The sequence below is a fragment of the Anopheles maculipalpis genome, chromosome 2RL (genome assembly GCF_943734695.1).
Source record: "Anopheles maculipalpis chromosome 2RL, idAnoMacuDA_375_x, whole genome shotgun sequence".
Lineage (NCBI taxonomy): Eukaryota > Metazoa > Arthropoda > Insecta > Diptera > Culicidae > Anopheles > Anopheles maculipalpis.
The window spans coordinates 40,702,041-40,729,686 of NC_064871.1; the positions used below are offsets into that span (position 1 = coordinate 40,702,041).

General features: G+C 43.5%; 1 protein-coding gene across 1 annotated transcript; it reads right to left on the reverse strand.

Moving 5' to 3' along the window:
- On the reverse strand, positions 1-25,624 carry LOC126557197 (organic cation transporter protein). The gene is made up of 10 exons (XM_050212882.1): positions 25,272-25,624; positions 4,965-5,437; positions 3,553-3,699; positions 3,132-3,387; positions 2,791-3,058; positions 939-1,239; positions 523-703; positions 302-447; positions 104-228; positions 1-34 (listed from the first exon to the last, which is right to left on the reverse strand). Exons 1-10 carry the CDS (start codon positions 25,615-25,617, stop codon positions 7-9), a joined length of 2,271 nt encoding a protein of 756 aa, XP_050068839.1. The 5' UTR covers positions 25,618-25,624; the 3' UTR covers positions 1-6.
- Between the last annotated feature and the right edge of the window lie 2,022 nt (positions 25,625-27,646).

Consider the following 27,646-nt stretch of genomic DNA (forward strand, 5'->3'; position numbering starts at 1 on the left):
CCCGCTTTAAGCAGCTGTCTGTGTATCGATTTCCCTGTAGATCGAGTGAAGAAAGTTTCCTTTAATCCTTGCTTTTTTGAATACTACAAAACCAATCACTCACTTGTCCTCATCGTGCTCCTCGTGCTCGTGATGTTGCATTGCTTCCGGCAGGAAAATAATCACAATTGCGCCAAAAATACACCATGCCGTCAGCAGCGTCATAAGCAGATGATCCTCAATTTTTGTCTACAAAGAGTGAAATGCAAAGGTTAAGTTTGGATAAGTTTATGTGGAAAGTTCAAAACGCTTCCTGGCTTACCAGCATCGACAGATACGGCGTAAGGATGAGGGCAAAACCGGCTGCCAAGTTGCAGGCACCGACACCAACGTTTCGTATTGCGGTCGGATATAGTTCGGCCGTGTACACCGGCATGATGGTGTTTCCGGCACTGATGGTAAATTTACCTGAAAGAGCAGATATTTCCAGTAAAGGATATTACTGTTTTTTTCTCCAACCATCACGCAGAACAGTACACTTACCGATCATCACGAACGTGATTTTCATCGCCAAAAGCTCCGGCTTTCCTTCGACGATTGCGGCGCACAGGCAGGCAAGTGCGGCGGCGAAGAAGGTCGCACAGAAGAGCCACTTCTTGCCGGTACGATTGATGATGTACATCGCCAGTGCGATCGCTGGAATTTCCACCAAACCGGCAAGTGCCTGAGGATGTTAGTAACAAAGCATTGTAGTGACGTCATTTCGATGAGCACATTCGAACAGTGTCGTGCGGATTGCATGCCAACAGGCGCACACGGTGGATTTTTATAGCAGTTTATGTGTAACACTTTACAACGAGTTGCACATAATGTGGTACAACATAAAATCTTGCTTTTATGTGAGTGAGAAAAAATGTCTCAAACCTACTAACACAAAACACCAAAATTAAATAACATACCGAGTTGAGATAAATGTTGCCACCGAAGCTGTTCATGTTCAACACCAAACCGTAGTAGACGAGATTCATCGTGAACCAAATGCACAGGAAGCAAAATGTCACCAGACGCAGATACTTCGACCGGAACAGCTCACACACACCGGCCGCCGTTTCCTCCTCGTCCACCGGTGGTTTCAGCAGTTTGTCCAAATTGTCGGGCAACGGGCGCTTGTTGAACGCTGCCGCCTTCCGGATGACTTCCTTCACCTCGGTAATACGACCTTTGCACAGCAGCCAGCGTGGTGATTCTGGCAGGACAAACCTAAAATTTAGAGACATTGCTACAGTGTGACGCTCAACACTCGACAAGAACGATTTGAGGACTCCGTAAGGTTGTTCATAAAACAACATTTAAAGCACAAGCACATAGTAACACATTCCGATGTCAAAAACCACATCCATCCCCGAGGCTTGGTCAACGGTCACGTCTAACGTCGGTTCGGAAGGATGCTTTACCGAGCTCGACCACTAATTGCTAATTTGCAGTGGGAGCAACATTTTCCAACACTTTCGGCTTCGCATTACCTGGGATGGCAGGTGAAATGGGAGTTCGGTGTAACCTCCTCGCAGCAAATGTCAACCGTGTATCGTAAGTGAAATTGATGTAAACATGGAAGCATCCGAAGGTCGGTACCATTTTCCACGCTACACCAGTTTTAGCTTGTTGTTTGTTATTCCTTCGCTCGCTCGGTTGGAGCTGTTTTGCAAATTTTACAAGGTCCACGCCGTCTAGCTTAACAAAAAGACAGTGAATTATTCGCAACACGAACAGGCAGCTGGCAGCAGATGAAGGATTTGTTTGACAAAAAGTAATAAAATAAAGCAAACGATTGAATTGCTGATTAGTTTGGCATCTCATTATCTTCTGGTGATGATTTTCGAGCTTAATTAGCATCGTTCTGACACAGAGCAGACAGTTTGAATGGGTGTGTTTTGTTCTTTCCTGCTTGGAAATGTACATCGCCACATGCCACATGCCACATGATACGTTTCACTGGTCCTCGCTCAGGGCGAAACTATTTTAAGCGATTATTTAAGAACGTTTTCACAAACTTGAATGTCGGTGTGGGCGAACAGTCTACTACTTCAACGATACTTTCATGTTGAAACCTGATACGGAAGGAAAACTTATGGACAAACGTGTAGGCAACAAGTTGCAGCGACATGCGCTTCATGTACTTCATCGACCACCAATGGTCTGTGAAATGGTTCGCTGGGTTTGACAGGTGAAACGGTTCGTGTGTAGTTTAATTTATTGCTAGCGGCATGAACGAGTTACTAAATTGGGATGTGCATAGAGGAGAATATTTTGTCTTTCATCCGTTATTTAAATTGACCGTATCATAACGAGACGGATCTATGATGAATTTGAAGTAAATTTGACTCACTATTTAGCTAACTATTATCAATAAGTCTCCTAAGTAGTGTTGTGAATAACTACCTCAATCTAATGAGCTGAGAAGGAGCAAATGCTCACTCAAGTGAGGCGAGAAAAGAGGTACCTCTTTCCTCACGAGCTGAGATGGTGTCAAACACATATTCGAACAGCAAAAAAGAGATACCTCAATGAGCTACCTCTTTCCTCACGAGCTGAAATGGTATTCCACGTACATTCAAACAGTAAAAAAGAGGTACCTCAGTTCACGATGAATGAGCAGAGTGCTCACTCTTTTTAATGAGGCGAGTGAGTGAGGCTCAGTACTGCTCATTTCACAACACTACTCCTAAGCCATTTGAAGGTTGGCATGGTCTAGCAGGACGTCAAGTCAAGAAAGAAGTCTTTGCCTTAAAGAAGTAAGAATTTTATACTTACCATAATAAGCACAGAAATACTCCCGGGAGCCCAATGCACAACTGCAAATTTCGATAGTCCTGCGTTAGGTACGCAATTCCGGAGATCATAATGTAGGAGACGGGCAGCGGGAACAGGTTATACATCCCGGCGATCGTTCGCCACTTCCCATCGACGTACTCGATCGCCAGGATAAGTCCCGCGTACGTTACCGACACGGACACGATTCCTAGCAGCGCTCGCAGCACTAGATAGAACTCGAACGAATCGGCAAAGTAAAGGGCCAGCCCTGGATGAAACGAAAGATGGCAAGCAGTGCGTAAGTAGCTGTTGGGTTGGGATCACTTTATGTTCAAACTCACCAAAAATTGACTGCAGGACGGCAGAGATGAACAGCATCATTTTGCGACCAAACTTGTCGGACAGTACACCGGACGTGATGCCACCGGTTGCAACGCCCGCCAGGAAAAACATTTCGGCCACATTCTTGAGGTACTCCTTGTCGCAGACGAGATTCCACTCCGAGGACCAGGTGTTGCCGAGATTGTCATGTATATCAAACTCCCAGGCGCTGCACGCTACCGTATCGGTGAGATTCTTCGGGAGCGAAAAATTGCTCTACAATCAAGCGGGAAAGTAGGAATAGTACCGCGATTACATTGCATGTTAAATAAGCTAAAATGTGGCAAAATGTTTTCTTTCTTGTGCGTTTGCTGTGTTTTGTGGGAATGTGAAACAATATCGCGCCAAAGAAGAAAGACCGACCACGGTTCCGCTACTTACCATTGACAGTTGGGCGCTCGTTAGCGCATTCCAGTCGTAATTCAGCATCCTGCAATTTTCCAACGCACCCGACACGTTCCGCCACCGGTCGATTGGGACATCGGCGAGATGTGATGGCCGTCGGCACCAGAAGCTTTTATCTGCTGCCTAGGACGGATTGATTATGCGCAACATTAACCGGAAATGGGACACCGTATGAATATTGAAATGGTTTTTCTTGGTTTGTGTGCGAACAGAGGGAGAGAGAGAGAGAGAAAGACAGAGAAGGAGTATGAAGACGCGACATGAAAACTGAGAAGCCTGAAGGTGGAGCTTTCAATTGGCCTAATTATCGTGAGGCGAATTCTTGGCATGTCGCAAATCTTCGTGCCTGATTTGAGGTTGCTAACGCTGCGATTAAATCATGTTGCTATTTGAAGGTGTAATTTGGAATTTCATATTTTTTCGTTTGGTGTAATAGCTTAACTAAGTGTTTCACAGTTTAATGCTTTTTGTATGAATATGAAACAGGGCAGTCCAATGGTAAAGACGGTAGAGCACATTGATCCAAAGATGAACATTGGGTGAAGATTGTTTGAAAGTCAAATAGTTATTAAATCAAACACAAAATATTTTACAGTTTCGTCCATTATCGAAATACTTGATAAAGGTATAACTTTAGGAAATATCTTGCAAAATTAAATTGCATTCATTTTGCACTCATGTTAAAACTATCTTCATTTAAATTTTGTTAGGAACATTACACATCATAGGAAAGGATTCTATACTTAGTACCAGTATCAATGTAACAAAATATTTCTTGCCTTTAAATAAATTTGGCATATAAAAAACACAGCAAAACAGACTGTAGGTGTAATGATTTTTTTGATGATATTCAATAAATGCAAATGCTACATTACGTACTGTAAAAAAATCCATTCAATAAAGTAAAATTCAACATGCTGCACGTTGCTGCTCCAGCCATATTAAAAATAAATGAATTAAATGACGATACTTAGACAATTAGTATATCATACTTCAACATTAAATCAATTGTGAGAATGTACAACATGAACTGTATTGAAAAAGGAACGTCCACCCGTTGGTCTAAAAAGGAGCAATGTGCAGCGGCGCTTGATCTTCACACGGCAGCACCGGGGTTCAATTCCCATCTCGACCGTTCCCCACTAGTGAGGGCTGAACTACGTGTTATCAGCAAGTCTACAAAATCATTCGATGGCCGACATGACCTAGTATAGTAGGTCATTCAGCCAAAAAAGAAGGGAATGTGTGGTGTTTCTTCAATTCTTTTTAATTAATACAAAAACTCTAATGCTAAGCTTTTTTAGGGCTCTTGTACTCTCTCTCCCTCTCTTTCTCTCCCTCTCCCAGTTTGTTTATCAAAAAAAGGTCCCTTCCATCCAAAAGCTTACCTGAAACGTAGGCGAATAGATGTGGAACGTGTTCGGCACCTGGAACAGCGAGAGCAAAAACGTCATGACGAACTGCCACTTGCCATAATCTCCAATCAGTTCACCGATGATGTCGTTCTCCTCGTCCGAGTTTTTGTGCTTTTTCTGAGGCATCTTTATGCCACCACCATCGTCCCCGTTACCGCCACCCTTGCCGCTCGGTTTGCTGTGCGCCTTACTGTTGCTACTGCTTTTGTTGTTGTTGTTGATGCTCTTGGCACTCGCTAGGTTGTGGGGCAGGTTGGTGGAGGGCGTGGGTGACGATGGGCCAGTAGCTAGATTCGGTAGCTTGCCACCTGTCGCGGTACTGGGGCTGGTGGCCCTTGACGACGGATTCAGCGTAATGTGCATCCCGGGGCAGTCCTGGTCGGGATGGTCGGGCACTGGGGACGGTTCATTCGGAGAGGTGTTGTTTTTGGATTTGAACATCTTCACTGCAAATAATAAAACATCAAAACCGAAAAAAGTTACTTCTCTATAAAAACATGACGATAAATTGTTTGAATTTGGATTTAAAATGTTTTGAGTTTTTATTTTCTCAACCAAAAAACGAGCTTCATCCCCCATTGAACGCTTCTAAAGGAAGGTAGACGTTTTTGGGGCCACTAAACAATGCCGCTCCAGTGATGGGTCAAGTGTGTCACAATTCGTGCCCGTGCATAAATTGTGCACAAACGCGCACTTCATCCCGATCTCGGCCGGTACGCCATCAAATGCCGATTGTCCGCTGTAATCATGCCTATGCATCTCACAGACGCTGCCATCAATGCGGGGGGAAGGATGTAAAATCTCGCTAGCTATATAAAGACACCTTGCACTGGTACCTTTGCCTGCTTGGAATTTGCTTTGATGTTGCACTTTCGATAGCTCTATCGCACACCACTGATGCAGTATAAGGCAGCTAATTTAATCACTCACGCACCAGCACCACCACAAAACGCTTAGCCGTACTCGGCGATCGGTGCTAACACTATCGAGTCTGACACACGAATGCCTAACGGGGTGTGTAAAGTGGACCAATATTAAGGCGCCCCGTGAAACAAAAGCTCCACTCCCTTCCGAATGGATTTGTCCTTCCCCCCCCTCTCTCTCTCTCTCTCTGAACCACGTTTAGCAAAATCAAAACGCAACACAACACAACCTTGCCCTTGGATGTTACTCTGTTGCGGGGGGTAATTCTCGAAGGAAAAACTTCAACTGCATTCGATTCGATTGGCCCAATTTTAGTGCCCCCGTGTTACACGTTTTCCGGATTAAAATTCAATTTATATCGTAGGTCCACCTTGCCCCCGTACGAGGAACTTCTTCATTTCTGCCCTCGAGCTAACAGCGATCCGTGACAGCGGAGATGGAGTTATGCAGGTCAAGATAGAGCTGCGTGGTTGATTCTTTCGTACTTGAAGGCTTCGTGTATTGTTTTTATATGAGGAGAATTCAAGAATATTTTTTTGATATTTAGTCATTTTTATTTTGTTTACCAAATATCAGACATAATTTCTCGAAAAAAGGAAAGAAAAATAAACGTCTCGATAAGCCTGTTTATGAAAAGCGTAATAATATAACCCAAATAAACGAACTTCATTTCATGATTAATACAGTAATCTTACACTGCAAAACAGAGCTAACACAAAAAGAAACCTTAATTCACCACATTAATAATTCATATCACATGTAATCTAAATAACTCTCGCGCGAACAACCAGTAAATCGTACATAAAACACAGCGCCCCGTGTTGCCTTTCCCATCCTGCTAATAATGGCGCTAACGGACACCGAAGGTGGAATAATATTTCAATTAAGTCACGTACGACATATCCATCAATCAAAGAGCGATCACCACTCGGAATCGGTTTAATAATGCCATTGATACTGGAAACGATCAATTATGAATCAAAGTATCAAAGTGCCGTGTGACGTTGCAACTGAAGCAGCAAAAGCTCCATGGAGTGGCGAAGTGATTTAAAAAAAAAAACAAAATCACAACAATCATTCGTTAATTTTTTCTTTCTTTCTCCAATCACACCACCGTTCACCGAAGAATAAAAAAAAACACCGGACGGAACGGAAATTACATCAAGCTCTATGCTTTTTGCTTTGGTTGACGCTTGAATGGACAGCATTACGCACGTTCCTCGCGGGCAACATAAAGAGGTGGTGACATCTTGAGCACCAATCCATTCCGGTAGTTTATCTTCATTCTCGTGTTCACCGTTTGGCATCGACACACATTTTGGGCCATCTTCGACCGAATGCGTTGCATTCGATTGATCGTTGAAACGGGTTTCGCAGCGATACTACACCCATCATTAATCTTCGCTTCGGTTTAATGCTTTTGAGATCGGCGATGATCACAGCTAAGAAGCCGCCTTATAAATGTAAATTCCTGCCAAACGAGTTGAATGAGCCTCAAGTGCGATCGTAACAGCAATTTGATTGCAGTTGAATGAGCGGAATGTAAACAGTGGAACACATGCATCCGTTTTTATTGCTCGCCTGCTGCTGATCGTGCTCGTTGGTACAGAAAAGGGGTATTATTTATTAGTTGAGCAGTAAAGCGATTGGCAAGGCTACAATGTAGCGATGATTGTGTATCTGGATGATCGCAAAATAGAGATATACAAGTGATTTAGTTATTACAAGGATAAAAAAGCATTAGTTCTTGAACAACCTTTATGAATCATATAAAAATAGCGTTGAAAAAGATACTGAAGATGATGAACTGATTTTGATGTTATTGCAAAAGTGTCAGTGATGAAAGATATCTCCGTGAGGGTCTCTGTACTGTTCTTTCCTAATAACTTAACCATTATAAAACCTGTTGTGCCTTTTGTGCAAGGTAAATGTGCAATTTAACACAAAAAAAATCCAATATTTGCCTCGTCGTCGTGCGGTCTTTGGCCGGTTGTTAAGCCATAAGTGTAAAAAAATATTTTTTTACCCATTTTTATGTCAAAAGGTAGCCTATTTAATCAAATCATCAAACATTGCCTTTGCAATTATTTCGATAGAATTTCCTCTTCAAAATGATTTATAAATTTGCGATCGGACGTTACTGGGGACTCACTTATGAAGACTACTCCAGACTCCTCAAAACGCTCCCTTTTTCCAGCGCTCGATTCGTGTGGATAACAACATCATTTTGCCATCTTTGAGGCACTTTTAAATGCACGTGGGGCAACTATTGAAAATCTCCTTGTACTATAAATCACGTTGCTCAATGCTATTCCTGGAGAAAATAAAGCGGGGTATCACGTCCTTTTCATTGATTGTGGTCCACAGCTTCTGTGTAATGTTCCAGTGTCTGCAAATGGTCGGATGGCCAGATCCAGGGACTCCACTCTATAAACTTTCCCTTCTACAGAAATTCCAAAATCTGATAAATGTTTGCGCGATCGTATCCGGCCGACAGGAAATGTAACAAAACGGCCGAATTTTTCGCGGACCCTATGGATTATTGCCTTGAATCTACACATCCTCTTCTTCATCTTCTTTTTGGGTTGCTCAAGCTTGAGCACGTCGTGTCGACATGGCCAGGTCTCCAATTAGTTTCCAGGAAACTCGGACTAGGGCTGCAGTCCTCCATCCACGGCTGCATCCGATCTCCGACAGGTTAGACTCCATTTGAACCAGCCAACGAGCACGCTGTGCTCCTCTACGACTCGTGCCGAACGAGTCGCTGACGAGCACCTTCTTGGTGGGGCATGATCCGTATCATTGATCCTCAATCCAATGCTATTGGCCTCGCGTTTCAGTCGGGTGTACGCCTCGCACACCGCCGCAGTTGTCCGTCCGATGATGTCGATGTCATCCGCGTAGCCAAGGAATTGAAGAGATTGGGTGAAAATCGTGCCCCGGATGTCGAAACCCGTGCTTCGCATGACACCCTCCAGAGCGATGTTGAACAACAAACAGGAGAGTCCGTCTCCTTGCCTCAGACCCCGGTGAGATTCGAACGATCTTTCTACGAATCTAGAATCGAACGGATCTAGTCATATGGAGTGAAAAATAACTGTGAAAAATCGAGGTAACGATGGAATAACCATATAGTGTCACATCATAATGCCCTGAAGACGTCACTGTCACAGGCGGAAGAGAAGCGGTTTACGAAAGGAAGAGTTCACCCAACAGCGGATTTCAATATCAAACGATCGATTTGACTGAACATGAAACATCGAACGATTTTTGTCGATTATTTTGCGACCACATTAAATAGATGTACGTTTACTCACCGGGGATTGGTAAGTATAGGAAAAAAAGTTGCCTCAATAAAATTAAAAATCAAGAAAATCAATTTCATAAGACTGTTTATCGTAGAATCGAATTCAAAATATTAAATATTAAAGCCATCATTTAACATGATCAGCTCATTCAACTTCGTAGAATGTAACACACACTGTGCTATTGTAATTGAATTACGCTTGAAACCCGAAACTCATTATAATGGAAAACAGAAAGTCAATTAACACAGAAACCACAAAAATCAAAACCGATTTCAAGCTAATCCTTTACACTGTCCTCACCTGACACACAGCATCCGATGAGATGATCATAGACCAAATAAATGGTTATTTACTCTAGCTCCCTTATCTGCCCTTGATCCTGATGGGCGCCTCTCTCAGGCCTCTATCAAGCATTTAAATCGCAGTCAACCTCCTCACATTCCAACCACCAGCCATGCATCAGCAGGTGGCACATATTTCTTTCCATCACGCTTTCCATATTTCCCACAGCAAGCATCTAATCTCAGCGAGCGAACTTTTCCAATCCACCAGCTGCAAAAGGTGAGTGGGAGGTAGCTTGAGATTGTTGACTTTTAATTTGCCCGGTTCGCCGTTCGGGTTGTCCGCGGGATGGTTTTGGTTTCGTGGTTTGTGATTACATTTTACTCCACATCAAACGATACGGTGTGTGTAGCACGCTTTTTCTTCCCGATGCTCCCGAGTGACGGTGACACATCGTCCGTAACGGGGGCTGTGGCTTTGTAGCCTCCCATCCCTACGCTACGTAAGCTCAAAGACCTCCCCCCCCCCTCCCCCATTCGGTATATGGTGGCTAGGAAGTTGACGAAGTAACTTTGTGTAAAGTTTTCCTAATTGCAAATACGGCAGCGCCGAGTTGACGATTCCTGGACGTTTTGCAAACTAGTATATCTGTCCTATTTCTCCACGGTTCGGCTAGCCAAGAACGTACTGTGAATCTTATGCAAGTGAACGAGTTGTTCTCGTTCGTCAAGCTGCTGGGTGGTACAGGCAGTGAGATGACTTTCTTGTCGTATCACACACAGCTTTATCCAAACAGCTTTCTACCTTTTGATTAGTTTGCTACAAACGCGAAAGGGTGCTTCTTTGCGGTAGATTTTTAATAAAGCTTCCTACCAGCTTCTGTTCGCACACCAACCGCACGGCCTTCCCCCATCAACGCGTGGAGTCATGTAAATAAATAGCATTCCGTTCGTTTCGGTAAACGCGGTAAACCGATTTGGTAAAATTTAGTTAGAAACCCATTAAAATGTGACTCTGGGTTTTTCTGGTTACGGGCCACGAAAACGATCCGGCACGATACAAACGATACTCAACATCAAACAGTTGTGATATGAAAAAGCTAACACCACAAATCCACACCCGCAGACATACAAACGAATGCCCGAAAAAGTTCCTACAATCGTCAAGAAGATTTTGTGGGAAAAAGCTAGAGAAACATGACTCAAAACGATTCCATTTCGTAAGAAATTGTAAAATCTGAAGAGATCTATGTTCGGTTGTGGAAAATTTATACATATACACACACATAACGGTTATCAAAAAGTTACAAGACGAACTAAAAAGAGGAAGAAATAAACTAAAAACCGAAATTGAAAAAAAGCGTACAATATTTTTTTTTTGTGGCAATCTTAATCATTCCCAAACGTACGGCACACGCCATTTCGGAGCACCACCAAATGTTACCCGAAAGCCCGAAAAGCACAAGTGGCAACATTAGCGTCTGGTGTGGACCATCTCACCATCATTGGTTTCGGTACGTGACTTCACGACCTGAAGAGTTTGTCTTCATTTTGGCTTCCCTAAAGCTCCCTTCATGCCGTTGTCAGAAATTTTGTCCGTCCACAAATTTGCATCGTGAGAAAGTTTGCTTTTTTTTTTGGCTCTAACTTTGCCCGATTTGCCCAACGATACTCACGGCACGGTGTTTCGCTCTAGAACCGTGTGAAAGGGCGGGTTTCAGGAATTCAACCAGCTGCTAGTTTATCTTTTTAATGCCATTTTGGGAGGGTTTGCCGTTTGCCAAACACAACACTGTACCATCTTTTCACTTTCTAATTTCAGCTCACGCTACGTTTTCAATCGGAGTACCGAACAGCAAAGAGTAGAATTTAAAACATTTCAGTGTAGTCAGGAGAGAAATTTCAATCGAATTTTTTTCACAAAAAATTGGTTTTCGGTGTTGCATTAAAATGCTTTAAAAACTATTATAATAAATAAGCTTACACATCCATGGATGATGAAAACCTCTGTTGGAACATCTCTATTCTATAGCAAAATATTTTTGTGAAGCAGCCCGGCGTAAACAACAACGGCGTCGCTCTTTACACAGCCCGACGGGTGTTAAAATTCCATCCAGGAATGGTTCTCCTCCGCAGCGAGCACCGACTATCAAACTACGTGGTCATTAGATACCAAGCCATTAGATGGCCGGCGTGACCTTAAAAGGTCGTTAAGCCAAGCAGAAGAAGTGCAGGACTCTGCGTGACTGTCTAGCTAAGGGTGAATGAAGTTAAGTACACCAAAAACGAGACCTCACCAAGCTCTTTCAAGATTCTAATGCCAAAGATAAAGAGCAAGAATTAGCTAAACATACTTTCAATCAAATCAAACAATTAAGAGACGAGCTGTGCTTGCAATGATCGCTAAAGTTTCAATACACGTCCCGATGCAATATCATCTGTTGCAAGCTAAATTAAATTTACTGGACTATCACGCTCGCTCAGCTTAAATCTTACAAGGGCCAATGTAGCATCAACCCGCGGGTGTAACCCGACATTTCCAACGAAGCTTCATTTTGCCCATGAGCGCAGCGGTTCCGTGGTGTAACTTGAGCACGGCTCGCAAGTAAGCCAGTGGTGAAGTTTGATTTATGAGTACGAAATAAAGCGAAACTGACTAACAGCGGTTGAGCACCGACACCGACACCGAAAGTTTGATGAATGTATCGCTCATCTCCAGCTGGCAATAAATTTGAAACTGTATTACCTCTTTTGAAGGGGAGAAAAAAAAAGAAAATTCCCTACGGTCAGGGCGACGGTAAAAAGGGATGCTTTCGTGCAGTAAAACGGTCCATATTCAATGCCCAATAGTAATTTGTTGATGAAATTGGTTGCTACCGTGCACCGTTTTGTGTGCTGGAGAAATGTCATTAATATTTAATGTTACTCGAATGATATGTCGCATAAGTTAGGTTGGAATCAATTTAAAGCAGAAATAACACTCGCATTGACCTTTCTAACTCGAGAAAAGCTCAATCTGCGAAGGAAATAGGAAAACCAACGCCAGCATGGCTTGATGCTATAGCCACTTTCGGAAAGCAACAGTTTTGCTCTCGGTTGACTTCATCCCGGTGGAAAACATCATCCTTTCCTCGTAAGTTCACCACCAAGCACTAATCGTCCACAGAGTCGTCCACTTGCATGATTCTGCCCGCTTTGCGAAAGGTCAGTTATTTCCGTGTTCAGTCATCAGGATAAAAATGGAGGCGTGAGGTAGGAGCAAAGCAAATGAGACTAGAGGGGGACAGCATTGCTTTGCAACATCCTTCGGGGACCTTCACTTCGCCTGATGACGTTCTAAGGCACATCCTTTGTGTTGCACTGTACTTGACCATACACGAAGTCGATGGACTTGTCGGACGATTGATTGATTGATTGGCTCATCGCACCCATCGCTTGGGTCAGAAATGTTTAGCTCGCTCCCCAGCATCGCATCGGTGCCAGCGCGTTCCAGGGTAAAGAGTGACATTATAAGCATGAACACACGGCATGGCCGAGAAGACCGGATGTTGTTCGTTTATGGTGCTTGGCTGCCTGACCTTCTACTGCTGGCTGCACGTATGCTCTCCCCGACACACATACACGCTTGTGTGTCCAGTTAGTCGACTTTCACCTGAAACGTGCATGGATGAAAGTGGTCCATTTCGACAGCGTATATGCCTTTCCTATGCTCAAAACTGCAAGACGGCAGCGCAAGGCAACTGGAAAGCAATACTACTTTATTGAGCGACATTAAAGGGGTAAAGCAAACGTTAAAATAATACTGCACAATAAAAGTCAATAGCAAATGACCTTGGATAGGCTTAAACAAACACGTTGGTACGATAAAAGCAAGAGCAATGGGAGAAATATGCCCTGGTGTGCTGAGTAAACCAAGCTGACGGACGGCTGTTGATCCATGCAATCCTTTCTCATTTCCAATTTCTAGCTGAAATTCCCCACATCCCACATCGGTGACGGTGGAAGGCTCTGTTCCAGGGATCAATCGTATGGCGATGTACACGAACGAGACAACGAAACACTTTAAAACGGGAAGGAAATGAGAATGAATGATCATCCTACCGAACCGAAACGGGTCGAAATGGAGTAATAAAATTGTGTGTTAACATCGAAAATAGAATCTGCTACCCAGCACGGGTGTATGTTTTCGTACCTAAGCTGCTTTAAAAACGGTCTTAGCTGGCTGCTAGGTGGCTGAACGCACACGCTTTCGCTGCAATAGAAACTCGATGGAGACGCATGGTAGCTCGAGCGCTTGACAAGGGATGTCCCGCTGGTCAGTCGCAGTCGCGACAATCGAATTACATTTTGCTAAATCGAGCACGAGAAAAAGGGATACGAAAGTACCGTGAAGTAAGCAAGAGGGAGGAATCAAACGGTCCTCGTCCTAGTATCTAGTCGTTGGTAGGTGAGTTTGTTGATCAGATTTGTCTGATTCTACGAAACCTGGTCTAAACAGAGATTTAAAGGTATTAAGCACTGGGTAAACATATTGGATAATCGCTATCAAACGATAAGCAGCTCATGTTTTCTCCCTATCAAAGAGAAAATAGTATTTCAGACACTTTTTATACATCAAGTCGACAGTATTAGCTGCATTTTTTCCCTTTCAATTATTTAAATAAAGCCAAACAAGAATCATGGGAAATCTTTAATTTCCATAAGCATCGTTTCATGTTGGGTTGAAAAATTGAAAAAGCTCCCCTTCTTTTATTTTCCATTTTTTTGCGATTACTTCCATTATTGACTAGCACTCCTGACTGTGCGGTCAGTAACTTCAACAGATATTTCATGCACAATATTTTCCTTTCATGATCCGTACATTAAAGGTAAAAAAATCGAGGAAAAACTTTTTAATCAACTCCAAACCAACGGTTCTGTATTAAACCAGCTCGGAGCACCTGTTTTCCTGCTAAACACAACCGAAATAGACGTCAAGAAGGGTTGGCTAAAGCAGGGAATCATTACTGTCCTTCTTTCTGTCCCGATCTAGAGGATATTTTCAAGGACAATGAAAAACTAAGGAAATATTTTTCCCCGAAGTTATGAAGTTTCTCTATTGACAGCAAATGTCCGTCAGTTGGCCGAAGCGTGTCTTCCTTGTACCGTAACCACAATTGAGCTCGAGTTGTGGATTTATTTTTTGTGTATTTGTATCTGGACACGCTTACAATTATGCCTCTTATTTTGATCGCTTGGAGTTGAGTTGCTCAGCACGACACAGAAAAAGAAAAACCCAAAATCCAAAACTTCAAAACCAAAAGATCTGGACAACGTTAGTCGGTAAGGTAGAGCAACCACAGACACCCTCCCTCCCGCTTAAACTGTCTGGTAAATGAAATTTGCATAGTGATAGATGTTTTCAAGTGTTGCGAATATTATTACACCCGAGAATTGTGGCCGCGAAGATTTTTTCCGAGCGCGTGTTTAAAGTACTCGAAGACGAATGACCTTCTACGCTTCTTTTTTTTTTTAATGGTAAATGCATTCTCAAGTGGGCCTGAAATCCTTCTCACCCGCCGTGTTGACGTTCGTACGGTTGGAAATGATTATGGAAATTGAAGGGAAAAAAGGTATTTTTGTGTATAGATTATTCATGAGCGTTTGCTCAACCGTTGTCCGTTTGTCACAATGGACCCTGCTGCTGCTGTACAGGGTAAAAGATTCCGTACTGTAACGAGATTGACAGGCATATAGTGAGTCGAGATTGGCAACAGGGAGGAATAAAAGTTTTCTGAATAAAATTTAAATCCTTCTTTTAGAGTTTTGAAAAAAGTGTTTTCATTGCTTATGAGAGGGCGAAGGAGTAGTATATTCGAAATTAATATTTATTGTTGATGAAAGCTATTGAATTTATAAAAGGTTGTGTAAACAAAACGGTACAGAAATACGTGATAGGGTAATACATAGTAAATCGATAAGTGCAGCTTGCAGAACTGTCCACTGGTGTAATTATTTCTGTTATACACGCCAGTCCTTACCACGGGAAAACGGTCCGAATGGGCATTGAATCCCAATCGAGCCGTGTGAAACCCGACACCACCGTCACCCTACCAGCGGATAGGCCTCCTTTAGTAGTATATTCCAATTGTTTTTATTTAAATCTCTTTTTAACGCTCCCTGCTAGCCAAAATAGTGTCTGACCCTGCGAGCAAATGAGGCTCATGTTTATGGTAATTGAGCAAGCTGATAACACGGCATAAACAACCGTTTAGTCGCATCATTATGAAGCAAATTTCGGCAACATAATTTCCACTTTGTATTCTTCCTCGCTTACGATCGGCCGTATCAACATCTACCTCAGTGTCAGTTGTTGCTCTGAGCGATAGACTTGCCAAGTCCAGTGGTGGCGCTGGTTGTGTTTTGGTTATTGTATTTTTAACACAACGCTTCCGATAAGCCATCGTTCGTGCGTGTAGGGCACTTAAATCAACTCTTCAAACCTTTAGTTCAAACACCTCAACCTTTGGTAAGCATTCAGCTCACAGTTGACCAAAATAGCGAAATTTTGTAGTTCTTTTTGGGCTCAAATACAACCTAACGCGTCGCAAACATTCTAGCTAAGGAGGCTTGCTTGAGAACTATCATCGTACGACAGTAATTGACCTGATCTACTCTACTACGTCGGCAAGAGACGTAAAACCTGTTTGGTACGTGTTGGGCAAGGAAGTGGACTGTATTGTAATGAGTATGATTAAGCTCACGAAGGGTAAGTGCAATGTTGGTACAATGCTTAGAATTTAATTTAAAGCTCAAGCTATTATTCATCCCATTTTGTGATTGCAGCTGGCTCGAGCGGTGTGATCGTGTGCTCAGGATGAAAAATGACTTTATAACGAATGGGTACACGTGCACACAGTGTTAGTTACAGAATTTAACAGCCAGTCCCCAAGCACAATGTTGTTTGATTTTTAGCATTATACATTCATTTAAATTAAATGAAGGGTTATGAGTAATTTTCAATAATAGAGTTTTACTAAGGTTAAGCGGATAAAATTTAACTCCCCGAAACGAAATCTTTTACTTCTAGGCAAAAAGCCTTCAAGTTAAAATTTAAGCTAAGCTACAAAAACGACTCCAAACTGCACGCAAATGGTTGGGCTCAGTATGATCCTTTTAACTGATAATGTTCACGGTCGATTATGATTTTTTTTTTCACTCAAGAAGACCTTTTCCAGCACGCCGAGCAATCATCACGTAAATCTTGGAATATTGTTTTTCGTGCTGTTCATATCGCTTTATCGCTTCTACCGTCAGCACACTCACTTACAGCGCATCTTTCTACCTTCCTGCGAGTTGGGAGGAAATAACTGGAAGATAACCGCCTGTCGATTCAAAGTAGATACATCGTTCGGGTGCTTAAGAGCATCCATAACCTCACCGAAAATACCACTCGCCTGGATTCATCGATGAACACAGATGAACTGATTCCAATCGCCCCACAATCCAATTGAATCGATATCGACGCAAAGTATTGAAGGAAATTCTTAAGCTTCTGCGGCATGTTGTTCCTGGATATTGGTGTAAGGTACATTGTACCTTTTTTTCTGTGGTTTATTTGGTTTTCTGATGCCGAAAGAGATAATAATCCTTCCCTCCTTTTTGCGCCCCATACACGTGCTCGTGCGCGGCATCATGTGTGGTAACGTTCCGTTGCGTGACCTTGGGTGGGAGCTTTTTTGTGGGTAAACTCACGCGTCGAGAACACAAGCGCGTGCTAGCAAACGACAGACCGTGCCAGATGACACTTTCTATCCAAACGAGACGAGCCTCCAAATTTCAGCACGACGGAAGAATCGCATCACGGCCAATAGCTTCATTTTGCCTGTATATAATGATGTTGTAAAAAGCAGTGTTTGCCTGGGTTCCTGGGGGGAGTACTGGCAGGAAGAATGTACTGTGGAAGCTCTGAGCACCAACACATCCGGTTGGTGGGAGCACACGCTGGCGTTATCTTCATCAAATTCTCATTTCGTGGACGCAACAGTAGATCAATCTGCTAACGATTGGTCTCGTTTGAGCTGGCTAGCGAATACAAGTTTCTTAAGCGGGACGTACTTGAGGGTAACAGCAGGCAAATTACTCGGCAAACGTTACTCGTAATATAACGTACATTTAATGAAAATTCTGTGCCAGCAGCGTAAGATTGAGTTTATTCTTCATCACTCGCATGGTGGATCATCTGTTGAGATGTTTCAATAAAGCTAAGCTCATTATGTTGACAAGTGGTTCGAATTTTTTTAGACGAGCTGAGCTGAATTTTATTAGACGACGTGCAAAATTATTTGCATTGAATAATCAAGTCTTGCAGTTACTTCAATTGGTTATACAAAAAAATTATCCAAAAAACGAAAGGTACGTTCAGCTGATGATTTAATTTCACACAAAATGAAGAGCTCGAAATCAACCATTTCTAGATGAATTCAAAGCATTAAAATTTCTAAAGAAATCAACATTGATTGCGCTTTCCCCAAAACCAGCCCAGCACTCGCCAGGCCTCCATGTTCCACTTGCAAATCTTCCAATCCACGGAACGTCAATCCTTCTTCATTGCTTTCCCCCGCACCGAGGTAAAATGGAGACGAAAGGAAGCAGAGTGAAACATTCTCAATTGGAAAGGCTGACTGGCTGGCTGCCATGCTGACAGATAAATCATTCTCTGGTTCGGTGCCTGGGTGAAATAGATATTCGTTTCGCAATGAAGACAACCACAGCAATCGGCACACCCCACACTGTGCCGATGAACCTTACACGGAGCAACAAGGTTCTTTCTGCTAGCAGACGCACTGGTGAATGCCATTCGAAAGCAGGATTCCACGGTGTCATTGAAAAACAAAATTCATGGGAACATAATTTACATCCACCAAAGGAAAAACTCCAGGTGTAAGTTGATAGTTGTTGATTCAGTATCCATTCGCAATGGAGGCGCCTGGTAGATGGTAACCACAGCGAAACTTCTGTCTTCTGAGCACAAAAGGTAATAGTGAACGCAAAATCCAAATACATTTAATAAGAACATTTCTCGGAACTGACACAACTCTTGGTGAGATAAGACTGCTCTTAAAGGGCGTAACGTCGTTAGGAAGAACTACAAGCACGGAAAGAACCACAGGACAGTGAATAATATGGAACAACTGGCCGGAAAGTGGATTTTGAGCTCATCTTCTATTGCAAACAAACCGGAAAGGATTATCACCAAACCAAACCAAGCTCGAATGCAACTATTGCATCCACTACCGTTTGAATCAGCTTGCATTCATTTTACTGCAAATCCGTGAGCGGCTTTCCTGCTCAGCCGTGTGGAAATCGATGGAAAAACAAACAGCTGCAATACAGCTTCTCAAGCTGAAGCGTTTTAAGATGCAAATCTCGCGCTAGAACAGGAGTGTCTTACAAATTTTCCTCTTGAACTGCTTATCTGGGTGGGAAAAGCAGCCGAATAGAGCACATTCGATAATGCTTGACTGAATGCACCCGTCTGTTTGTCGATTGTGACAGGTTAGGTGGGCGAATAGATTTTACCGGTTCACTGAGCTACGGATCGGTTCTAGTAACGATGTAAGAAGCGTGTTCCGAAAACGTGGAGACACACACACACACTTACCCTAGGTGGAATTGGCATCGGTGGAATTGTTTCGAAATAAAGCAGTGAAATAGAAAACAGCTTACGGTACGCAGATAGACAGGCAACATGAACCATGGTCCATGGTGCTGCCGCCGGCTGTAGTCCTTCAAAGTTTTGTTTGAAGCCACCACATGTAAAGACTGTACGAGGCAGGCCGTTTTCCTCCTGTGTTACACAATTTTGTCCGAAAACCTTACACCGAACGGAGGGTGGGAAAAGTTGTGCAAATGCTAAATGTCCCTTTTGCTGTGTGTGGTGTGTGTGTGTGTGTGTGAAGAGAATGCCGCATATTTCTCTTATTCTCTTCATTGGCTGCCCAGCTGCCCGGATGGTGTGGTGTGTGTTTGTAGGAATGCGAATGTACGCTTCATGTTATCTTTATGGTTGGCCGTTTTGCAACAACAGGAAGTGATGCATATTTGTGATGCATAGCTGTTGCTTTGATGCTCCGAAAAGCGGAGAAGCGGAGTAGTAAAAACAGGATTAACGGGATAGAGTAATAAGATGTCCTTATCTGCGTATAAGCTGCCGGAAGCGATTTGTTGCTTTTTTCCTCTTTTGTTTGTTGCTTCTCAGGACCGTCAATAATGGGATAATGTAAGATAACTGACGGCAGTCTAGCACAAGCATTTTGTTTAACTATTACGACACATTTTTACCTTGTTTCAATTTTACAACGTAAAATGGAAATTTATACAAGGAGGATATCTTTTTTTTCAAAATGAAGAAAGAAGAGTTAAAATTATCCAACATAAAACAAAATAAAACTTTCCCTGTTCTTTACCATGGCATCGAAATTTATTCACTGAACATAAAATATACGTTCGAACAAAATCTGCGGCCGTCTCATGGGGCACATGTGCTGGCCCGGACAAAATGAAGAACATTCGTATCAAGAGATGCATCAACGAAAAACGGAAGAGCTGAAAATCCTCACCTGAATATTAATGTAAATCAAATCGCAATCGCAATCGGGAAAAGAAATGGATGCTTTCCTAAGATATCGAGGGTGAGTAAATACACACACACACACACACTTCGGCAGAAAGGATCCTCGGCCCGACCTCGACCGTCCGCGATTAATGCAAATTTAAACATTTATTCGTGTTGCTTTGTGCACATGTACTGGTTTTTCGGTGGTCGAGTTCGGAAAAATATCTATTTTACATCGGTAAATTATTGCAAATGTTACCTTTTTCTTCAGAAAACACTCTCGTTTCTGCTCCAGAGTGTGTGTGTGTGTGTGTGTTTGCGATGTGGCTTTGAATGCAGAGCTTTGGTTGAGCTAGTGGAACACTTTTATTGCAACACACTTACGTATCCATATACACACGCACACAAAGAAAAACAAAGAGATATGCTGGAAGAATAAGCAGCAAACGGATCGCTTTGCCAGGCATCGAGACATTAAGGATACATTTAGCTTCAGTTTAACATCTTTATAGCAAAGTGGCTATAAAACACTGAACGTAGACAGCAATTCTATCTAAAGTTCATGAGCTTCTCCAATGATATTACAGCGTCAAAGAAGTTGTGCTTGCCAAACACTAATCAATTAATCCACACGATCAACCTGGGGTCCATAGTCCAAACCCCTAGCAACTTACAAACTCACCACGACCACCTGCACCGTTTTGCAATCGTTTTTCGCTACAACCCGCACGGGAACCGGTTCCCCCGGTCTTGCTGCTTACAAACACGTTTCAGTCAAACTAGGACGTGCAGCGTTTTCCACCCAACGTTGTCTAACTTTTGAACTTTGGCAGCATTACTACCGATGAGTAGCGGTGTTCTCTCGCAACCAATCACCATTCCCTTTACCATTTAACGGAGGCACGTTGTTTTGTGAAGATCACACCACATACACACACACAATCACAGCAGCTAGACTGCGCCAATGCATCAGACGGCGGAAATTCGGTTTGTTACACACGGAGCTACGGTGGGAAATTAAACTGATGCGAAGCAGTTGCAAATGTTCGGGAACACGGGGGGAACACGCTTTCGTACGCTGTCCCCAGAAAAAAAAAACGGTACCAACTTCCGCTCGCTATGGAACGTTACAGACCGACGTCGTAGCGACCTCGTACATTTAAAATATAAAATTACACCGTTGAACCGAATGATCTGGTTGCGTGCGTGTGACTAGTGCGCGTGGCTGCACATAACATTACAATCCGCTCACCGTTTAATGTTGCGGAATCGCAAACACGCCGTACGCTGTACACGAGATCAGGTGCCGATACCCCCGTACGGGTATGGCGGGTACTTGGCGGACCGTTTCTCAAACACGTAACAAACGACCAGCGGCCAGCAGGGGCCGAAATCCGAACCGCGACTGAAAAGCGCGTACAGACGCTGCTGGAATTTAGCACCACTCTTCTGATTGTGCTAGACTGATCGGATTTTCCCGAACAGTCGTTCGCGACGAGAGCGTAAAAATAAAGTCGTACTGTGTCACACGGTAGAGTTCGGGGTTCAGATGTACCGCGAGAGACGTTATTAGTGATGGCGCCAACGGTCGACGAGAGATGCTGCACGAGTAGTAAGAAAGACTAGCATCTCGCTTCGCTAGTATCTTTACTGCACGGTGTGAGCTACTACGGAGAGCGTGAGAGAACCTAGCATCCCCGAACCCGGTACTGTATCATCGTCAAATCATCTGTCAAAACGAGGTAGCAGGTGGTTCTCGTAATCTCGTAACCGACATGTGTGTACTGGTAGGATGTTGTGGCCGTTGTTTTGCTACATTTTCCTTTTGCGATGGTGTAACGTGAGATGTACGGTTTAAAGTAAATATCCTACAAAACTGACCTTGTTTGACTTTTTCTTTATTATTTTATGATACAAACCGCTTCACTATGGCGGGTACGGCTGGTTTACAGGGAAAAAATAAACAAACAGAATGTGTGCAGTGTGTGAGAGAAGTCAAAGAGAACAGGTGGGTTCGTTGAGCACGATACAACTGGCAGAAATCCCGCCAAACCGAATGTTGCACCAGGTGGGGAAATGCAGTACGTTGCATAGCGAGTAATGTAACGGCAAGAATATTTGATTTGAATATACATAATGATGGTTCGGTTTTATTTGATTGAAGAGCTATTTGTTTACTTTTTTAATTATGTTCGTGTCCATTACAATCGTGATCAATGATAGTTTAACAATTCACTTTTACTTTTCTTTTTATATCCTATATTGTGCATCTAAAATTTTCCCCAACCAGCTGGTTAGTCAGTTTTTGTTTAAGGCTATATCTCTATATTTAGACAAATAATTATTCAAAATACCAAGTACAATTCCCTTCAGAATTCAGTTCTTCAGTTCTTCAGTTCAATTCAACAGTTGTTTAAATATACTTCTGCTGTCACTTACATATTTTATTTTATGATTCCACATCACCAGTTTGGTACAATTCCACAACAAGATTTTTTGACGACAAATAGCACGTCTAAAACGTTTCATCTACCTTTGACCAATCCCACGATTCGATGTTACTAGTTTTGGTAGCATGTCTTCACATATGTTAATTGTTGTGATCAGTAATTCTATGTAAATTGCTATTAAATGTCATGTTATTATTACCAACTAGAGCAAACAATGAGCTGATAGAAAAAGATGTGTTGAATCTGATTAAAACTTGTAACAGAAATAGTGTCTGGGTGTCAGTACTACATATTTAGCTGCTAGAATACCATTCAACAAAATTTAGAAGTGTTATAAACATATGTATATGTTTAGTAACATATAACATAGGGGCGGCCCGGGTGGTGTAAGCGACAGCGGCGCCGGTCTTCAAACGGCAGGACCGAGGTACAAATCCCATCCGGACCGTCCCCCCGTTGTGAGGTCTGACTAACCAACTACGTGGTATCGGCAGTCTAGAAAGCCATTTCGATGGCCGGCATGACCTTAGAGGTCGTTACGCCAAGAAGAAAAAGAAGAAGATAAACATATGTATTATAAAAGCGACGTTTTGGCATTGTTTTCTTAAATAAATCTTTATTTATTTTATGTGAATATGACGGTATCAATAATTAAATCTTCCTATGCTATGGACGGACAAACCAGTGACGGGATGAAGAAGGACAGTAACGAGACTTCATGGTCGGACACAATCAAGGAACCTTCGAAATGGAAAATGATCAAGACCCCCGCTACCATCTGGACCACGAGCATGGATACGCCTGACATACCCCGGGATAAGGTACCCTCACACGATAAGACCCTCGTTAGGAACACGACTTTGGCTTTGGATGACGGAACATACGCAACGGAACAACCGAGCACACCCGGGATATGGTGCCCTTTCACAGCTCGGAGAAGGGAATTTCTCCCAGCAAAGAGGAAAAGAGTATACTAATTTTAAGTTTATTGTAAGCAATACGGCCTGGTCGTCCCTTATGAATAAAAAAAAAAAATCTTCAATTTAAAAAATAATATTCAATCTTTGCCTCGCTGTCTAGCGCTCTTTATCCGGCACTTTAGCCATAAGCGTCAATCCATAATTTGTTGACCTTTTCGTCTGTTAAAGAGTCGTCTTATATTAGATTTTCGTCTTCAATTTGATCTAAAAAATTGCGATCGGACGGTAAGGGGACTCACTTAGGTTCGCTTCTTGAGATCCCTCAAAGGCTCGCTCGCTTCGAGTAGATAATAACACCTTTTTGCATCCTTTTGGTACTTTTAAATGCATGTGGCTATTGGGAAGCCCCTTGTACCTTAAGCGATATAAGTTAATGCCATTTCTGGAGAAAATAACACGGGATGTAACGTCCTTTTCATGGATTGTGATCCGAAGCACCTGTTGAATGTTCCAGGGGCTTAAAATTCTGGTTCGGGCTTCCGCTCTATAATCTTTTCCTTCTCCAGAAACGCCAGCATTTGATAGATGTTTGCCCGATCGTTTCCGGCCGACAGCAAATGTGACACAACGGCCGACTTTTTCTCGGGCCCGAATTGAAGGGCCCGAACAAAGTGATAAAGCTCTCAAATTTCGACAGTATGTAGTCATCTAGTACACGTTGACCACTAATGGTGGACCGACCCCCAAGTGAAGGCGTAAGCGCTTGATAAATCGGAACATTTTTGTCGCTTTTTTAATGCATACGTTTGGATACATTTCCAGGTAGTAATGCTCAAGAAAAAATCTATACAATTGTAGAAAATCTTCTCTTCATCAAGACTAGAACAAATTCAACGCAAACGCTATAGATATTTAATTAAAAGTTTCACTGCACGTCATTCTTTAAAGAAAACATAGATACTCTCATAGCTCAGCGATTATGCCCATTGAGACGTCCTCAGTACGGTACATGACTCTAGTTTCCCCGCTGCAGAATCAAAACGAACCTATGCCCCTCTCTGCTTTCTTTGCTTCACCATCCACCCATCCACCGGGTCTGAATCTAAAAACACAGGAAACTAATCAACGCAATTTATTCATAATTTGCATCCGTCAGCGCGAATGGCGAATTGTTCGCCAGGCGATGGGGCTTGGGTCACACCGACAAGGCTTGCCCACTGCGCACGTTTGGCGTGTAGTAAATAAAGCCAACATGCCGCCAAGGAGCAAAACACGCCCATATACACGACCTGCTGCTGCTTCTCAATAGGAAAAGTGGATAAGATTTTGTGTTTTATCTTGTTTGCGACACTACCGAAGGATGCGATGCGATTTGAGCCACATGAAGCGAAACTCTACTCAGCGCTACTCCCTTTTCTATTAGCACCAATTGAGGGTGCTCTGGTGCGATGGTTCGGTCGCGCTCTAGTCCCTATGTTAGAGGGGTTGCTGAAGGTGTGCGTGTGGTGATTTTGTTTTTCAAATTAAACTACACCGCTAGAATGCGAAATAAGCCGCTCGGTGGGAAACGGTCTCACGCCATGTCATTCTTAATGGTGCGAGTTATTCAATGTGCTATCGTGGATTGTATACTTGCATCAGGTAAATTGCAGACAGTTAGTATTTTTACCCATCTCACAAACGACTCATTGGCGGTTGGACACTCCAGAAAGCTTGTATATTATACTGACGTCTTTCTCAACGATCGGGAAAATCTTGCTACAATATAGAATCATAATGACGAATTTTGGAAACACTTACCTTTGGCGTTTCCGTTCCATTTCCCCAACAATCGTTCACTCGCTTCGTCCAACACCATTATCTCAACGGTGTCGTTCTGGTGCTCCATCGTTGATTCATCCTCGTCACTCAAATCAACATCCACCCTTGCCACTGGACACCGACCACCGGAAGTGTCCCGATGAGCATCCTCTCCCTGTTTAGAACGAGACCCACTAAGACTACCGTTCCGGGATCGGGAATGATCACCATCGTCGCTCGTTGCCGTAGCGGCCGACTCAGCAAGCATCGAAATCTCGCACTCATCCTCACTATCGTCGGAACGCCGCCGGCGGCCAATTCCTGGTGATTCCCATCGAACGGACATGATGACGTGGTGTGTGTGTGTGTGCTTATCTGTTGAACGTGTAGATTCTTTTATCCAACCTTCCTCACACAACTGGCAACTTTTTTTTGGCCTCTCTTCTCTAAACGATCGCGATTTTACGATCTCACTAATGCGCACGATTCACACCGCAATATATCCAACCAACGACACCATGAATGCACGAAACCGAATATTATACACTAATGCGCACCAAAAAAAAAAATCCTACAACACGCAAACGAACCACACAAACGATCGTGTTTGTTCGCACTGATTCAATCAAAACTGATCATCACTAACCGGAAGTGGTACGGGCGGAGCGAGCAGTGTTGGCGGGAAACGCGCGGGGATACCAGATGAATGTTGTGGCAATAAACATTGGATGAACGAAATGATAGGAACAATAAAAAAAAATCACCACCGTTACTATCACAAAACTAGCATAACTGATTCGATCTACACACGCACACACACACACACGATCGTTGTTGCTGCTACACGGAACGACAAGACGTTGACCACTGTACCGGACAGGCCGATTCTTAACACTGCACTGAAACCATCCCAAACCGTGGCATCCCTTTAAGAGCCTTTATCCTTAAGCGCAACGGTTTTCGGCCGCGACACTTCCTTTTTCGAACCGATCGATGGCAACGTCGACACTCAACCCCGTAATGAGCACGCGCCCGTTAAGCGACGCGACACACTCTGGCACGTTCAGGTTCGGCAAGACTCGGCAGACAAAGTTTGGCAGGCCGAGGGGGATGGAGTGGTCCCGAGACGTCGGGTCGGCGTCACGCGCGCCATAAAAAACCCCTTCTACGGTGACGTTCGAGCTGACGTACGAACGGTTTCGTGTGTTTGGGCTGCAATTACCGCCCGGGTGTCAACCCTAATTGCGGCCCGCCCGGTAATGGATATGCAAAATTCCGCGTAATGCCTCGTTTGGCACGATCCAGTGTATATCCCGGCACCCTGACCTGTGCCCCGGTGCACGGGCTTCACTTCTTTTTCACGGTCTTTTAGGCACACGAGATCTTCAGGCACGGTCGGTCGATAATTCACGGACCGACCCATCAACACCCGGCCGGTGATTGTTTGCACTTATTTGATCGTTAGTGGAAAATGGTTCCAACACACAAAGAGCCACACCGGCTGTCGTCACTTTTTTTTTGACGCAACGCGCAAATCAAACCAGCTGATATGGATCCTCGGTCACTCGGCGCGCTTGCCCATGCTAGCCAGGTTTGCTGTTTAGCGAGATCAAGATTAAAAAACGATATGACCATGCATGGAGATTGTGTGACGAAACGGCAGAGGATTATAAATTCTTCATTCGTGCACTGATGAAGATATCACATATCGCGCGTGACTCGCGTGGCACGGACCGCGCGGTATGCGAAAATGTGGCGGGTGACGAAAGGTGGAACAGTATTTAAACACTTACAAAACGCACGGACACACACATACACACACAATCTCACATAAACGTTCTTCTTGTTCTGGATAGTTGACTGTTGGTTTTTTTTTTCTTCTTTTCACCAAAATCTGAACGCCTTCACACCATATTAAGTTACAGCACGCGTGGCGCACCCTTCGTGTAGCTTCCGTTGGCCAACTTCGAAACTGAAAGAGGATCCTTTTCCACAAACCGTCCGTACGATATGGCAACCGGGCACTATACTGCGGCACCGGACGCGGGCACGACCACTCGAAGCTTCCCATCCATCACGATCATCGACGGCACCACAATCATCGTGGCTTGGTGTGCGGCGGCCGTTAATGCCATTCGTGGAAGCGAACAGCTGCCATCACTGGGTCTAGTCCGGTGATTTGCGTGATTATGAACCACGGCCTGCACGGTATTCACGGGTGGCGCCAACTGCGGAACTGCGGAAGAGAGGGTTTTTGTACGGCAACGTTAAAATACGGAGATACGGGGTGCGATACCACAAGGGCGTGAAATCACCGATCGAAACAAATCACTTAAAGGTAATGTTGTTTATTGATTAGATTGTTGGACGATTTA

Bases quoted from the DNA above. Each gene is read 5' to 3' on its own strand.
- LOC126557197 (XM_050212882.1), bottom strand. From the start codon at position 25,617: ATGTCCGTTCGATGGGAATCACCAGGAATTGGCCGCCGGCGGCGTTCC. The intron at 704-938 runs GTATGTTATTTA...TAACATCCTCAG, and splicing joins GCAACATTTATCTCAACTCG to GCACTTGCCGGTTTGGTGGA. The intron at 229-301 runs GTAAGCCAGGAA...CACTCTTTGTAG, and splicing joins CGCCGTATCTGTCGATGCTG to ACAAAAATTGAGGATCATCT.